At 33.7% G+C, this 18,463-nt stretch overlaps 1 protein-coding gene across 1 annotated transcript in view; it reads right to left on the minus strand.

Moving 5' to 3' along the window:
* The window catches only part of SYT14 (synaptotagmin 14), a 68,400-nt gene that overhangs the window by 16,549 nt on the left and 33,388 nt on the right, over window positions 1-18,463 (minus strand). Inside the window, exons 4-5 of the mRNA XM_065752079.1 lie at window positions 4,414-4,682; window positions 2,009-2,458 (exon numbers count right to left, since the gene is read on the minus strand). Coding sequence (XP_065608151.1) covers window positions 2,009-2,458; window positions 4,414-4,682 — 719 coding nt within the window. The remainder of the gene's footprint in view (window positions 1-2,008; window positions 2,459-4,413; window positions 4,683-18,463) is intronic.

An 18,463-nucleotide genomic window follows, 5' to 3' on the forward strand; every position in this document is an offset into this window, starting at 1 on the left:
CAGAAATAATAGAGTAATAATAGAGAAATACATAAACTAATTTCCAAAGGTTTAAATATTGATTTGCATAGATAAAACAAACAAACAAAAAAACTACAGATCCTTATTTGAGCTATCAAGGCTACGAAGGTTTCTTTCAAGCAGTAGCCAGGTATAAGAGAAATGCACCTAAACACCACTACAGGAACAAATTCTGGAAGAACATTTCACTTCCTACAAATATTCCCTATTTGTGTTCAATCCCCCAAAATAGAAAGATGAGAGAAGAATGCACATATATTAACCCTTACCATCGCAGAAAATAAAAAACAACCTTATTGTCTATGATGCCTTCTGGAATTTGCTTATACTCTCTTTGCCACAAAAGCTCAAGAAAATTATAAAGAATGACCAATGCACAGATAGATATACCCACCAAAAGCCTGGTCCAATGCACACAAGGGACATACCCATCAAAGGCATTAGCCTCTTTCACTGACTCTAGTAAGAAGAATATATATATTATTTGGCTCAATTGAAAACACACACAAATGTAGCAAATAAATTTAAAGTATTATGTACACGTTTCATGGGACATTTATTTGCCTAGTTACTGAACTAGCAAACTCAGCATTAGTAAAGTTCACACTAGGTAAGGGAACAACTTCATCCTTGAAACAGAATGATTCAAACCTCTCAGCATATTAGAAAAATGCTGTTTTATTGGTAGTCGATCCTCTGTCAAATCCAAGTTTCAGTCTCAGTCATTGATTTTAATTAATCTATCTTTAGCCATTAAATAAAACGGCATTCTGTTGTCAATGTCTTTTCCAATACTCATATTTGACAGAAATGTTATTTCAGTTTCTTCAATTTTTTTCTGGAAAATGCAGAACGAACTCTTACCTTTTCCTACCTGAAAAAATATCTTTTTCTTTCCTTCCTTTCTCCTTCTCTAGTTAAAAAAAAAACCAAACACAAACGAACAGACAACCACGTAAATAAAGACGCCCTTGCTAAATCAACTATTTCTCCCAAAAGTCTATTATTTAAAACAGAAATCTCTTCAGCAACCAACATTCATGTACTCTTTGCCTATGAAGCCCTGACCAGAACATTGCAAACATTCCCATTCTAGACAAAAGCTTCTTTAAATATTTACAAGAAAGAAAAAGGAGATGTACTGCCCATAGAGATGTTAAAACCATTAAAATGAAGCTTAAAATCTTATCTCCAGAAAAATAGGAGATGCAACCTGAAGTTCCCTTGGGAAGAAGGGAGATTTATCTGGAATCTACTCTACCATTGGCAGCCACTCTCACCACTAAATGCTTGGACATAGCACATACAGTCAAACTCCTGTTTTTTGACAGTGTTTAAGTTTACCTTTAATAACAGTTACTTTGCTTTATTAAGAATATTACAGTTAGATCTTTTTGAGGGGGAAAATTGTTCATCAAATAAGTGGGCTTTTTTTCCTCAGTAAAAGTGCTTCCCAGTTTGGTTTACTTTTCACACTATTGTTGACTTCAGAATGAGCTAGAAATCAATTATTTACAAGGTTCTAATCTGAAGTTATTAAAAATGGCTTTGCACTCTCAGAACTGCTCTTTTCTGTATTTCTTTCATGAAAATATGTATTGAAACCAAGACATAACTGCAACAGATGAAGAGCACTGGCTAGTATAGCTTTTTAGCTTTTTTCTTCTTTAATTGAAGGTCTGTGTGTATCAGGGTAAAGATTATATTTATACATGTATATATACGTAATATGCATTTATACATACACACATATGCCTATTTATAGACTGGAAAATTCTAAGTAATTAAAAAGAAAAATGCAGGCAGCTTTTGCAGGTGGAAAGTAAACGTACTTACAGAAGCTTTAAAGAAATTATCTTTGTGCTAACATGATGACTGTTGAAAAAAAATCCAGCGAATGTGAAGGCTATAAATATAGATATCATTCTTAAAAAATTCAGGACAATGTATATCACCGCATTCTTACTCTGCTTCATTTAATACTTACAGACAGACTGTAAGAAGGTTCCAATATCACTGGCACTGACATCTTCCCTTGAAGATTCAATTTTGTTAAGTGAAAAATCTTTTCTCCCACAATCCTCTCCTTTTTCATGCGACGTACACTGTACAGTCTAAAGCGAACTGCATAATTCCCAATCATCTCTGACTCAACGTGATTAAATTTGAATGTCTCCGTGAAGACAGGGCATGGTCCCCGCTGGATGCTGGTTTTTGCTCTCTGTTTCTTTACGGGGAGAAGAACTAGGTGTACTTGCCACGAGCTTCCACCTGTCCTGCTGTATGTGGGAATGTCTGTGACAGCTGTCACTGTCACCAAAAGCTTCTGTTCCTGTGAGTCATAGTCAAAAGTCACATCCAGTGTGCCATATTTAGCTACTGGCTCAGGATCAAAAGGTTTAGGAAGCTGTGAAGATGATCCTCGAGCTGACATATCCTGAAGAAGAAAAAAAGCTTTTATTTATTTATTTATTGTATTCTATTATTAAATCTAGCATGGAAGTACGCGGCTTTCTCTAAGCAATATGAAGTGACTATGATCTTCTTGTTTATTTCATAAACAAGGTAATTAAACTCTGAAAGCCTGAAGAGATGCTGACTAGTATCCAAGAAAAAAAAATAAAATCAAAAGACTTTACCTGGCCAATACTGCCAAAAGCCAGGAGCCAATCAGACAGAGCTTGGATTAAATTACACAGTATTTATGATCTCTTCTTATATGCCCCACATGCTAAAATGCATACACATATGTTACGAGATATAATTACCTTACTTCATGCAAGTATACACACATTTTAACATTGGTAACATTTGGTTAACATTTTGTGGTACTTTAAGACCTGGCTGGCAATTGAGTGCATGGTGAAATGCCAGCAAGGGATATAGGAATTACAATACTTATTTGCACATGCAGCTAAAAAATGTTCTATAGATGTGCCAAATATTGTCACGACTTTATTAACGTAATTTTACTAACACTGCATATGACATGTCTGTTCTGAACACAGTTTCTGAACTTTCCATAAATGGTATAAGTCCTAAAACTTCATTGTAAGATTAATTTTTAAAACTGTTTATTGACGCTTTGAATTTTGAATAAAACACTGATACAATGTGTTTTTAATACAGCTAGTTTGATAATGATACTGAAACAACAGGTACAAGAGATCAACATCCTATGTATATAAGTTATCCCAAATATTTAAAATAAACATACTGTGTGTTTTCATATTATCAGATATGCTTGGTTACATAGTCACTACATATAATATGGCCTTTTTGATCTAAAAACATTACATTCTTATTTTAAACTGGACTCCACTTAGCTATGAGAACTCATTCCTCTGAAAACCTCACTCTACAAGTTGCTGTGTCTATAAAAAGTGTTGATGGTATTCTCTCATTACATGTACTTACACTATTGATTGGCGTGACACATATCGGGAAAAAAGTTAGATTTGCCATAATTTACTGTGGTTTGAGGATCATACGCACACACTATTTCTTTTCCAGCAATGAAATTCATGCAGATGTGATCCTAGCTGACCATCAGACACATGCAGGTGGCTGTCTGGTGAAGGACCTTGCATCCATATAGAAGGTGGGCCTTCCAGATACTGCACCAGCACCTCAGAATGGAACATCAACTTACCAAGAGGTTTACTAAGACAGAAACAGCTGCTGACACGTCAGTACTGCTCCCTGACACACACTTCAAAACTTCAGACAAAATCAAAAGAGAGATTTGTACCAATAAAAGCCTCTTCTGCACATTACAGCAGTAATGGAGTTACCCATTAAATGCCAGTGCAGTAACTGGTTGTCAAAGACTTGTCAAAGACAAGTCAATGACAGATTATTTCTTTGTAATAATGATTAATAAATACCATTATAACTTGGAAAAAGGGAAAATTAAGTGGTCTAAATCTCTACTGTTTCATCAAAAATTAAAAAAAAAACCCACAAACCAACAACACAAAACCTTTGTAATTGTTTTCCCCTCATGATTTAAAGATATCTTATGTATTAGGCTGCTTCAGCATGGAAAGTGTTAATCCCTTTTTTGTTTTCATTTCTTTGGCTTTTGCTTTAAGTTGGAAAAAATATGTGGAAAAAAAAGAATTTTTTTTTCAGTCCTTAAAATGACCAAGTTTTTGACTGGCTCCAGAAATAATTTGCACTCTTTAGGAACTTGCTTGAAAGTTAAGACATCATAACAGTAACTACAATTAATAATCTGAAATTCTATTATATTTTCTGACAACTTTTTTTTTTTAAGAATAAGCTGTAACGTTAGTGTTCAAATTTCTGTACACTATTTTTAAGGAAAAAAAAAGCTCATGAAAGGTTGCACTGCATGACACTTCAGAACACACAATTATTTTCACTTACCTCTGGACTAAGTACAGCTGTACTATCACTTGGTACATCCTCTTCATATCCTTTGTTGTGGAAGCTTTCTATTTCATGTCCTGTGCTTCCCTCACTTGGACACTTATATGAACATCTTGGACTGTTGCTACACTGGGAAAATTCACATTTACTGTCTCCAACTTCAGAAGGTGTACATGATAGATGAGGAGAACCACTATCATCCTGATATGGAGGTGGCTGCAGCTCATCGAGTGGAGGCGTTCTTCTCATCCTCTGAATGCAGTTAGCTGAGAATAAGTGAAAATTCTTTACTTACTTTTTGATTATTTACTGTTGAAATCGTTCTGTGGAAAATGGTAACTTCACATATCAGGAAAGAGTATTTAAAACAGTCCTTTTTTACAGTACAAAGTAGATAAAAGTACTACTGAGAAACATTCACTGAAAATGAAAGAAATGATCTTTCAGATGAAGGATGTAGGAAAAAGCAAAGTATTAAATACAGAGTAAAAATAAACTCTGAAATTCATATATAAATAAACACAACACAAATATGGTAATGGCAAAAAGTCTGCGTATGAATTCCTTAATGCTTACCTTGCAAAAACCTTTGGGTATCCTGAGGCACATTCTGCACAGGTGGGATGTAAACCAATTAAGGAAACAAAACACACTTCCTAAAGCCATGATATCTAATTTCTGATTACCTCCCATGCAGTTGCTCAGCCAGGGAGATAGTAAATTAAACTCAGAGGACGAATAAGTTACTAATAAAGGCCGAAACAAGCCTTTTCACACAGAACTCTGCTCACTTGTGAATTTAACAAAAGAAGCAGCGTCTCAGGGGCAGATTCTTTACCAGTTGTTAAAATGGCTACACTGTAGAATACCCAGTTTTAAGAAAGTAGACACTGTGTCCAGCCACTGAAAATAGCGCCATGAGCAACCGAGTATTTGGGTGAATGCCTGAAGCTCAACATCTTTTGTTTTATACTTATACTATCTAGACAGACGGAACTGCGGTTATCTGCGTTCTTGGAAAATCAACACAGAATTCAGGACTATGAATATGAAAAGTTGATTCCAAATTTGCAATTTTCAGTCTTAGATTTTATTACACAGCATTACACAGAGATGGGAAAAGACAATAAGATATGCAGTATCTGAAAAGAAATTAATACCAAGGATAGGTAAAACATGTATCGCATTTTGCTTATGTCAGCTACAGAAGTTTTAATGAAGATTTCAGTATACCTCACATGTAGGAATAACTTATGCAAAAATACTTCAAAGCAACATGTTCTGGTGTCAGACATACCACTTTCATATGTAGGAAAATCTACCAAAATGGAAGCTAACAGAGGTTTGAACTTTAGAATGACATAAGCCTTAATTTCAGACTCAACTAAGACAGAAAATACTTTTCTTTCCCACATGACATAGGTGGCACATTTTAGTATCATCATCAAATTTTTGCATACAGAATTGCCCTGCCTGTGTTCTAAACTCTCAAGTATACAAGCCTTTAATCATTTCAGTTGTAGCTACCAGCAGTTCAAATTATCACCTGGACAAACAATGCATAAGAGCTAGAGAGTTAGCCTTACAATGTTGAAGGTATAATAATGTGGTGCTCTCAGCCAATAAAAACTGGAAGGCTCCCTTTTTTTTTTTTCCATTGGAAGTCTGGACTATACCTATCTGAGCATGCAGAAACACTTCACAGCTTTTGGAGCTTGGGGCCTGATGGATGCACCAAGCACACTGGTGCACACAGTTCAAGGTGAGCAAACCCAGACACACTGGCTAGAAGGAAGTCACTGTTCACTGTAGATCTCCAAAGCTGTGATAGCATAGTTCATTATGGAGCATATCTACTGCACAGATTTTTCTCTGGCCTCAAAGACCACTTCTTTTGGGGAATTCAGAGTTCTTCCCTATTCCACTGGGCTCCTAGTGAACTTTAGGTAAGACAAACTAGTTATAAAACAATGCAAAGTGCTCCTGCCAGATGATAATGCTGTCAGGAGCCCTCTCTCCCCTGATGAACCCATCAGAGGTAGCCAACCATTCAGAGCAATCTCAAGTTACTGTTACAGCATTCATGCAAAAGGGTCTCAGCTGTTAGCTCTGTGCTCCTGAAACTTAAGTCCCATGGAGCAGGAAACAAAAAATGAACATGAAAGGAATCCTACACTCAACCTGCAGTCATCATTCCAGGAGATACACATATAGCATTTATGCATGAAAAGAAGTTCTCAAATAGTACAGTCAAAATCTTGACATTACATGGGGGAGTAATAGGAAAAATCTAATTGCAAAACATGAAGGGAGGTAGGGCAGTGCGTTTTCAGGGAGATCAAATTGCTCGTGCCTGTAAAACTAGATGACAAACGTTTCAGAATATAAACTGATATATTAATCATAACAAATATCTTTTGACTTTCTATACCATGAAAACAGGACTTTTCATTACTTACTTAAATATTAAATCAAATTCAGAGCAAAAGAATTCCTGCTTATAGTAAAAGGCAACAAATAGCCTTAAAAGGACAGTCAATACCATGACTCAGTTTGATTCTTTTTTACTTGGAGTCTCATCTGCAAAGACATTTTAACTCCCAGCTTTTCTGCAGCCTAAATAAATGAAAGTGTTCTGGATAACTATCAGCACCATTATTATCTCACACAAGTAAACAAATGGCTGTATAATTCTTCTTTTTTTTTTTTTTCTTCCTCTTTGATGAATTCCATTATATACCCCTATGGGAAAACTGCACAAGCTGCATGGCAGAAAAGGTACTTTAATCTAGGCAGGAAGGAAGTGAAGAAAGGCAGAAATATTAACCAGCTGTGATTTTAAAATCTCTGAAAAGCAGAAACACTGGGGCAGTTTTTATCTATATATTTTTGAAAGTTTATTTGCTAAACAGAAATAACATAAAAGTTTTTAACAATAAATGAATAAACAAAATCCGATACCAGCTTTAAAAATCTAAGGACACCTCTGTCTTAAACTGTTTCTGTAGAAAAGGCTTCTCTAACGTTATTTTTAAAATGACCTTCAATAGAATAAGTCCTATTTAAAGCTAATTTCCCACTCCCTAAAGAAGTGTCTCACTAAAATCATGATACCATGTTAGGGCTCTCTGAAAATGCTCAATTACATGATTACATAATTATTGATGACATCAAAGATGAATGATATGACAGACAGCAGCAAATACAGCAAAACTGAATGTCTGAGATGGGGTATTTTCCTTTAAAAAATTACATAGAACTAGGAACTATAGTCATAATCATTCAACAACATTTTACATACCTATCAAGTTTTAAAATAAGACAGCAGTGCAAATGCTTGCTGGTCTATCCCTGACCGTACTGGAGAAAGACATTTGGAGCTGAAAAGAAAGTATATCTGGAAATGTCTGCATATTTACTTACAGACTCATTGTTTATAAATATATATGGTATTTTTATTTTAAGGTGTATATTTATACATTGTTATATTTGCCCTTAACTGTACACACATACAAAGAATGCCTTCCAAAGACCACAGAACATGACTAATAGCATTTGCTGAAGAGTTATTCTTAAGCAAATAGTTACAGTGAAAACCCAAAATTAATTGGAGCATCTTTTCTACACAAGATTAAAGACACTTTCTGCCCTCAAACCAGGAATAAATTGTGCCAATTCAGAGAGCATAGGCGTCTTATCTTATCAATTTGGACTAATCAGTGGGAAAAAAAGAAAGCAAACAACAACAACAACAAAAAACAAACAGCAAACATATATCCTAAACTCACAATAAAAGAATAATCACAGAGAAATCTTGTCAGATTTAGCCAGAGGTACCTTCCAACTACAGAATGCCAGAACAGAGAAAAAACAAAAAGAAACTTACAGGATAAAGATCTCTCAACCAGTTTTTCACCTCAAGTACATAGGTTGCGCCAAAAGTAATATTTCCTATCTATTTCCATGGAAATTATAATAGCTACAAAGAGCACAATAACACTGTTTGATAGAGCAAATTCTTAGCTACAAAACAATATTTTTCAATCACTGGAAGCTATGCATTTTTTTCTTTCCAATTATCAACAAGAGCCTCTATGCCGTGCCTGTAAATGTCTGCACCAGCACAGGTTACCCATTGTTTCACAGCTGCCATGTTGGTGTCAATTATAGGAAAATGTTGCCCACGCAGTTCATCTTTCATTAGCCTAAACAGACAGAAGTCAGAAGGTGCCAAACCTACACTACATGATGGGCACAGTAGGACAGTGCAGCCAAAATTGGCAAGGTGCTCCACAGCCTTTAAACTGGAGTTACCACGTTACAAGAGATAAGTTGTTCTGTTGCCTGTCCTGAATCTGGAACTTTGAGTCTTCAGCTTCTGGTCAAAATTGCTGAAGGATCATCCCTTTCCTATCCCAAAGACTGTGCATACCACTTTACTCACTGAGGGCTGCATCCTGAACTTACCAAATGTTGCCACAATCACTTCCAATGCACTGAAGCCAATAAGAAATTACCCTTGTGGTTGTAATTCCCTTGTCTCATAAGCAATAATTAACTTCCCTTGTGCAACTTTGAGTTTATATTCATATATATTCTCATATATTCATATATATTCATATATATTCTATATATTCATATATATTCTCATATATATATATATATATATATATATCACTTAATATTCATGCAATTTAGAAAGGCAGTATTATCACAACAATTATTTGTGAATCTGGTTTCTAGTTCCTTTTAAACAAATAATCGTGATACAAATTAATAATTTTGCAAGTCATATTTTGAAATTACCATGAGTATCTTTATACTCAACACAATATTTTCTTCCTGTATCTCCACATAACACTTCAATTTTTTTTTTTTTTGTCTAAGAAATTTCAAGCTTTCACGCCTTCAAGGGGTTCTATGTAAATGTTAAGACAATTTGAATAAAACATAAAATGAAATACTTGGTTAAAAATTAAAGAAACCTTTCTTATTCTGAATGATTAAATACCCTTAGAGATTTCTGACATGCAGCACAGACAGTCCAAATGGAATTTTCATGTTTGAACTTTTTACCATCCAAAATATTACGTTGACTGAATTACTCCATGTTACAAGCAGTATAAAATCCAAACATTAAATATTGAATGAAACCTCGGGGCTCTCTTTCCCTTAAAATGAAGCTTACATGCATCTTTATGAGGGAAAAGCATGTATTTCACAATAAAATAAAACTACATTTCTATTCCAAAAGAGTTATGGCCTAAGTCTTGCTTAATGAAATAAAGGGAACACAGGATTGCTATGGTGTGATTACGGGCAATGGACAAAGTCTTTTATCAGCTTTCTTCTATTTGCCATATTTTAGACTTCTATTCATAGAAGAACTACTGCCTTAATCAAGCAATTCATTCAAAAACAAGAAATGTAATCAAGTTGCTTCATCTTGTTTTACAGTTTTCCTTTGTTTTCTAATGTGAATTTTCTAAATAGACCCTGTGAGTTTGATCCCGTACTTAACACTTAAAACAGTGTTTATAGATGTATAAGCTATAAACTTCAAGCTGCTTTTAAGTTTCTTCTTCGGGAAAGGTCTAAGACAAGCTGAAGCTGCTGATACTTGCATAATAATTTTTATTTGTTTACAACATCATGATAGTGCAGAACTACAGCTTGGTTTTGTTTACTGACAAAAAAAATTTACTCTTTTCTGCAATTACTAGACTACTGATTTGTAAGACAGTATGCTAGACAAGAAGAAATATTCCTTCTAAAGAACAGATTACAGAAAAGTGCTACACTGCTGGAGAATTTCAAGCTCTTTCTAAAATTTCCCTAAATTAGAACGCTTAACTACAAATGCATTATTAAAACATTATAGTGAACTGTCAAAGAAATTCTTTTGTTTCCTTCCCAAATATTTTGGTTGCCTTTGAATGAAAATTATATATTAGCATTCCATGAATTCATTTTCTTACAATTTAACTATCGTTCTCTGATTTCTTTTAAAGCATTTTTATTAATTTGAACAGAAAATAGTTCAATCCAGTTCTTTCTGAACAGCAATTCAAAATATACCTAAAGATTGTGTAAACTATTGGTTCAACATGTTATTTGCACGTGGATGTAAATATAAGTAAATCTGATCGAACATTCCCAAAGATTAATTTTTTAAATTATTTTAAAAGAGGTTGCAAAAACTCTGCTTTTCTAGGCTATATCCAACTCAGTTAAGCTTTTTTGGAGTAGCAGTCTTAAAGAAATGAAATCGTAAAATTGCCCATGCTCCCTCCCACAGTTTTATTTCCTTAGGTAAAGTATTTGCAATAACTATGTTCATTCAACATCCTAGACAGGAAAACTTTGTTTAATTTTGATGCTGTTTTCACTTTATGTTTTGTTGTTGTTGTTTTGCTTTGTTTTTATAAGCAGCCAACTTTTTACATTTCACTTTCAATTACTATGTTGGCTAACGTCCTAAAAGAACAGATAATCCTCTGTACCTCTGTTTACTGTTAATTTTTTCCAAATTAACAAAACTACCACTCTCAAAAAGTGAAAATAAATTCATAATGCTTTCTTTTTTTTTTTCTTTTTAAAATACACTAGAAGTCATGCTTGCCAAAGGTGACTGAGAATCAGCTTTGAAAACTTAAGAATGCCTTGGTGACAAGGTAATACTTTCATCATCTCTCTGAAACCTTACCCAAATTCAGCTTTCCAGCATTTGTTCATGCTAAAGAGAGACTTTTGAGTTTAACAGCTAAAAAGCTCTGAAGAATCTACATACTGTAAATGATTCTTAATGAGACTGCCACTTCTGACCAATATGTGAACTGTTAGTAGCTGGACGAGGACTGTAGAATATCTTTTTCTATCACTGCTATACTTCAGCTGAGACTTTCCACTCCAAAGTTTGGTTCAAATTCCAGTCTAGTTTAATACTACTACACAAGCAATACACAATGTGTGTAGCAGGATGAAGTGCAGAGAAGGTGAAAAAGATGCTACTGAGATCTAAAAATCAAATCCCAGTAAAATATTCTAATGCACAGCTAACCTTCCTGTAATGTTCTGCTTCTCATTGTATTTGGTCTAAATAAAGTATGTTTAGAAAGCAGGATTAATGTGCCCTATGTGCTGTTTTCTTCAACATTTTAATCCTTCTGGTTTATTTCAGGTACATCTATTTTTGATTTAACAAAAAATATAAAAGTTTCCAAATGTTACCAGAAAAGACCTCAAAGTTCACTGTAATTACTGATTTGATGTTATTAAATCCATGTAGTACACAGTGCAAGTACACAGTACAAGTACACTTGTACACAGTACAAGTACACAGTGCACTTAAACGTGTTCCAAAATCATCAGAATTTCAGTTTTTCGTACTTTTAGTTTAAATAACGCACACATACTACCTTTAGCAAGAACTCTTTCTGCAGTTAAAATAAATACCCCTCTTTAAAAAAAAGTTTCACTTCAGTAACCCTATTTTGTAATTCTTTTCCAAAAGTTCTGTAGAGTTCCCATGTGCTATAGCTCTCTCTTAAGTAGTATTTATTGCTACCTTGCTTGGTTAAAATGAATCAGGAAAGATACTTTAATCAATAACTGCTTCCAGAACAGAAAGGCAAAGTTGGCTTTAATTCCTTTGTGTTACTTTCATAGCAATTTTGAGAACAAATAATACTCAACAGATAACAGAAATAAAGCTGGTGTGGGACACTAACGCAGAGCCGCACAACAATGATTTTGCATGAACTACTTCTGTAGAGTATGTGTTAAATTTTCTGCCCAACCATTTAAGATACTTATGTGATGCTGATTTGGGTATCTTACAACTGCTGATATATACAAATATTATGGTGAAATAGTACAAGTTAATGTGTTTGGCATTTTACAGATAGAGAACTGAAGTACAGATTTAAATGAGAAGTAATAAAGATTGTTGTGAATATAGCTCTGAAGTGCTCATAATCACCCAGAAACCTTTCAAGGAAGTGTAGAATTAAAATCAAAATTAAAAGCACACAAGTCATTTCTTCTAGTTTATGTTCATTTTTGCTTCAAGCCTTCTAAATTATTATTAATCTAAGAATACAACCAAATTGCTTAACACGAGAATCACGCAAGCCTCCAAACCATGAGACAGAGATCTAATCCCACAGAACTTTCCATTATCATCACCTTTTCACTGTAAGAGAAGGAAAAGAAAACAAAGAAAAAATATAATATTAAGTGTGGGGAAAAATGGAAAAAAGGCAAAAAAGAGAAAGTAAGCACAACGACTCAGACAAAGTGACAGCTTGTTAGTAAATCAGCAAAGGAATGAGGAGAAATAAAGGGAGAGAAATTTAGTAGATCTGTACAGAAAATAAGAAAGAGCAAACAGTGAGAAAAAAAGAGAAGATGCAAGTAGGAAGGAAAATACATAAAACAAAATAACATAAAATAACAAAACAAAAAAGTGACAGAGAAAGAAAGGTGGAGGAAAAGGAAAATAAAACAGCACATGACATGCAAAAAGTGGTTCAGATCTGAGAAAATACAAATGTCAACAGAGCAAAGAGATAAAAGAGAAATATAAAGGAGAAATATACATAATAAAATCACAGAGAATGGACAAGGTTTCAAACTAAGATATCTTTCTTTCATGCATTCAGTAAGAAGATGCAGAGAAAAGGCACAGATTAAGCAACAAGGAATGTGTGAGTTTGCTCCACTTGGTCCAGCAAAGCCTCAAACGAGTTTCTGTATGCCCTGAGAAATATGATTATACAAAACTAAATTTCTTGCACTTCTTTGCAGTGTCTCCAGAACTCCTACCATCACAAATGAGTTGCTTTCTTAGGCTAATAAGTAATATATGATGTAGTTGTTGCTATGCTTCCATACTCACAATATAATGCACAAAATATGTAATTTTCTGAGTTTTGAGAAAACTAGATGAATGGGTGTCTTGCTGGTAAAGACATTTTCATTCAGTGATAGCTACAAGTCACAAGATTTATGCTTACAAGGGTCAGAGAACAGTGGCTAAGCAGCATAGATAAGGTGTATGTAATGATGTTAAAACCTTCATCAAACAGTAGGAGATGAATTGCTCTCCCCTGTCATCCACCCAAAGAAACAATCATACTGAACAGCATATCAGAGTACAGCATATCTTTCTCAAACCATTTCCCAAAATAATAACTGGATAACTGTGATGTCATGAAAATGGCTCTAAATTTAACGTTAAACATAATAGGTTGTATTACAGAATAAAAACATATGCATCCAACAGAAATTTGTTTCTCATGAACCTTCCTTGTATTAGTAAGGAAAAATTATATACTTAATCTGAAATTACTGTTTAATTTTGCTTGTTGAATAAGAGACTTAAAGGTAGTAAGCAGGAGCTAATTAGCAATCAAAGTCTGACATCTACAGCTGCAAAATGTTTGTATGATAATTTCAAAATTGAAAATGATTTATTTCTCTCTACATGAAATTAGTGTACACTCATTATAAAGTCTGTGATTATCTTGGAAACTACTACTGGAACATTTCATTATCTTTGCTACAGGATTAGAAAGTATACAACATATGTCTTGAGAACTATTACCATCCTACCTGTTCTCATAATTTGGTGTCAGTAGAGTATTTAAATCACTTCAACTGAAAATACAGACAGCAGAGTAATATTTAACATGGTTCACAACAAGAATGCTATTTCTGCGAGATTTTTCTTGTGGACTATTTTTTTTTTTAATCTCAACACCAAGACTTAGACTACATTTTTAAGTGGTATATAAAACTAATATATGTAACTGCATGTGCACTTTGCAATACAGGAAATTCTCATTATATGTAATAGGAAAAAAAATCTTAGAAATTAGAGTGGATATAAATTGGAAGAGGTTACTCAGACACTGCATTAACTTCTTCCTTGAAGGTTTTAAAAGCTCTGCCAGCTAGAGCCTGAAATTAGCTGCTCTCTTTCAATCAGGAGATCAGACCAGATGACCCCTACGGGTCTCTTTCAACCTAAGATTCACTGATTCTAAAATATATATTCTACAACATGTGAGGATCATGAATGGTTCCCCTCCTTCATTATGTAGCACAGAATTATCTCAAATGGATAAAGTCCCTTCTGTAATAAAGTAGTTTAAGAATTTACAGGTAAACATATTTCCTTTTACACATAGCTCTCTCTCTGTATATATGATAAACTAATTACATTTCTGCAATCTGACTTAATAAATACAAATATCTCACCAGCATAACCTTTCATTGTTTAATACAATAAAAACATATTAAAAAGAAAACAAAGCAAGAAGCAAAAGAAATTCAGAACACTTTGTTAGTCAGTGAAGTTCAGCTGTAGTACTTCTATATCACTGAAATTTTTGCTTTGATAAAATAGCCATGACAGCATACAGGTTTTAGAAAAAAGTCAACACCAACTAAAAAAACCCTCAAACTATATGTTAAATTTTTTTAAAATACATACCTGTAAACACAAATATATATGTAGACACACCCCAAGACCATATATTAATAACAAAATACTAAATATAATTAAAATTACACTGAGGAAGTAATATCCATATCAAAATGCCAATGTTAGACTGCAAATATTGACCTTTATTATTTATCAAGTGAAAGAGCCTTAATTTGCCTGTTATTCAAACTTTAACAATAAGTATGATAACTTAGATAGCAGAAAGAAAGAAAAACAGCATTTGCTATCTCTGCATTAACATTTTGACCAGTCAACAATTCCGCAGTGATGAAAAGCACAGATTGATTCAAAGTAAGATAAGGCTATTTAAATAACTCAAAATAAGAAATGGGTATTGAAACACTGGAATTTTGATAAGCGATCACAGCTGCACTAGAATTAGTTTCTATAGCAACAGAGGAAATAATGTGAAGAATTGCACTGCAATGCAAGATGGATTCCTTACAAACACTGCTGTTCAGATGGAAAACTTTAAAATTATTCACTGTATTAAAATATTTCTATTAAAATGGTTATTCAAACGTTCTATATCGTGTACTTTGTTCTATTTTTGTTCTCCAGGATTCAATTCTGGTACATCTATTCAAATTTTAGATTACATTTTCACACTTCACTTCTATTGCTTACCTTCCTTTTATAAAATTAATTAGAGAGAATTATTCTGGAAAATACTGTATCTTCAAACTGCATTCTCAACCTTTATTTATTTATTTATTTATTTATTTTAATATTATTCCCACATAGAAACGCTCATTACATTTATTTTTCCAGTGGTACACTTGTAAAACATTACAGGATGTATTGCACATGCTATTCATAAGAAGCTTCATATCTGCCACAAGAACTAATATCACTATGGAACTTCTACAACTTGTAGGTATATGAGACTTGCACAAGCTTTTATCAGTGTGCACTCTCATGCCCTAAGCATGATTAAGAAACCACAGCAAATCTCTTAGCATTCATGGATTGAGTACCCAAAAGATGGCAAGATAAAAGCCTTCCAGTTGAGCACATCTTTGGGTTTTAAATGTTGCTCATACCCAGCACCAAGAATTATTGTTTCATTGCATCATCTCTGATTCTAGCTATTTTTGGCAACTAATTAAAAGCACGTGCATGAACCTTCATTGTATTTTGCCCTTATAATGAGACCTATTACTCTGGCTTATTCTATCCGTTTTGAGTTCAAAAGTATCTTTTGAGTTACCATGGATACAAGTGATATGCTTTCTCTCATAACTGCTTTGTGTGCCTTATCAAACACCAGAAAGCTGACACAGTAGGAATCAGAGCCATCTATACAGGATGAACATCAAACCTCTTGGAAGTGTTCCTTCCCCCCCTCCTCCCAAAAAATTGACATATACCACACACAACACTTACAGTGAAATAAAGTGGCCGGGTCTTTTCTATCAAGGAAACAAAACAAAATGATACAGACACAAAACAACCTAATCAGATCAATTCTGGGACAGCATTAAGGTGAAAATAGAGTACACAGACTAATTCCAAGTTTGCAATTTGAGTTGACAGACTTTAAATATTTTTAAATCAATATATCCACAAAAAGCAGGCATTATCATAATTTGAATGAATATAAGAGAAATAAAGAGAAATATCCAGAAGAAAAAATATTGTAATATGAACTCAATATAGACTCCTTAAGAACCATCTCTCAACCCTGACTCCATTAAATTTACAGAAATACACCATTTATGTATAAATGGGTGCCAAAAAGGCAACTGAGTGCTGGAGAGCCAGAGAATGGCAAAGCAAAACGCTCCTCTTGGCCCTTTCCCTCAGTTGTCTAAACTTCTCTAAGCATTATAGCAAAACACTGCAAAAACTTAACTGGTTCTTTCATATCCACAAGCTCAGACTCACTTGAAAATTCACAGATTTTGAAGGGAAATATCTAAGCCAGAGACACTGAAAGATAAAACACAGCCTCTTATTCTTGTTTCTATAAACATCATGAGTTAAATGTATTATTCTGATAAGATTTCCACAAACAAATATATATCAAAGGCATATTAAACCTATTCATGTTCCTAACAGTGTTAATGTAGTTTTTGTATCCTAACATTTGTCTGGATTAGATAAGATACATTTCTTCAAATTTTTTAACTTTGAACTTTCTCATGTTATGTTACTTTATTTTGTGGATAAAAAACATTCCCATAACACTTTGACTGTGAACATAACTCCAACTCAAACTAAAAAATAACTTGTTTTTCCTCCTGAAATGTCTTTTAAAAGTCATTAAATGCTAGTGAACAATGAGAAGAAACTCAAAAAGAACTGCTGAAGTGGTACTTGCACAGTGACTCTTATCTGGGTCAACACAGTCATCTAGGCAATTAAAAAAATAAAAAAATAAAAAAGAAATAAAGAGGCTAACTATCACCTGATTAGATAGAAAATGACACCAGGAAAGTCAGGTGACCCCAAGCAGTAGCTGCCATTGTGAGGCGAAGAAATTTTGCTCTGATAGCAGCCATTATGAAACAGGATGATGAAAGAGAGCATCGGTTATTAGTTCTTAATAGAATAGTAATTCCTTGGTTAAAAGTGAAACTATGACCACCAACTCAAACTTTCTTCCCCAGCTTTACCAACCAAGTCTACTGTATTGTTCAAATTTTGAATGGACCAACATGATCAACCTATGACATGCAAAGAAGAAAAAGATCTCAAAGCAAAACAATCAACCTTATCATCAAGAGATGTTTTTCGTCATATATTTACTTGCAAATTTTCATGTGATTATTTCTATGCTGCTATGTAAGCAAATAAGCACTCTAAAATTTAGGGAAAATACATCATCATTCCCTCTCATTATTAGTTAAAAATCCCATTATTAGTTAAAAATTAGTTAAAAATTTAAATGCCATTCAGGCATTGCATGTAGAATTTAACATAACCAAGTAAAAGCATTTCAAGAAAAATAATTTTGAAAAGATGGTTTTAAATTGTTACCAAAAAAAAAAAACCCCAAAAAATATTTTTTTGTTTTGTATCCATTGCTTTGAAGTAAGCATAAAATATTTTTAATTTCTTAGAAATTTTCACTCATCAGATTGCCACAGATGTCACATTTGCAATACAAAGACAATACAAACACTTCACAGTATAATAAATTTTAACAACATATAACAAAGATGGCATTGTATTTTCCATTTCAGAGTTGTCTTTCAGTCATAACTCAAATGACCTCAGAAAAAAACTAAAAGGATACTAGCTATTTGGAGTCCTACTAAAAAAGTGGGTTTAGTGCTGAGGATTTCAAAATAAAGTCACACCACACATTACCAAGCTGCAGATTGCTGAGGTACAGGGAAAAACAGATAGATGAGTTATGAACAACAGGATCTACGAAACACTGGATGCAAAAAAAAGTTTGAGCAAAATCAAATGCAAGATTCCCTGAAGACAAGAAGAAATTGGTCTCAATAGTAGCGTAAATCTCAAGCCATTCAAAAAAAGTATGACCTCTCAGATATGAATGTGTTTTCTGGTACAAATGTCAACTCT

The sequence above is a fragment of the Cyrtonyx montezumae genome, unplaced genomic scaffold (assembly GCF_038088225.1).
Source record: "Cyrtonyx montezumae isolate F1298 unplaced genomic scaffold, pur_monq_1.0 scaffold_0, whole genome shotgun sequence".
NCBI classification, from domain to species: domain Eukaryota; kingdom Metazoa; phylum Chordata; class Aves; order Galliformes; family Odontophoridae; genus Cyrtonyx; species Cyrtonyx montezumae.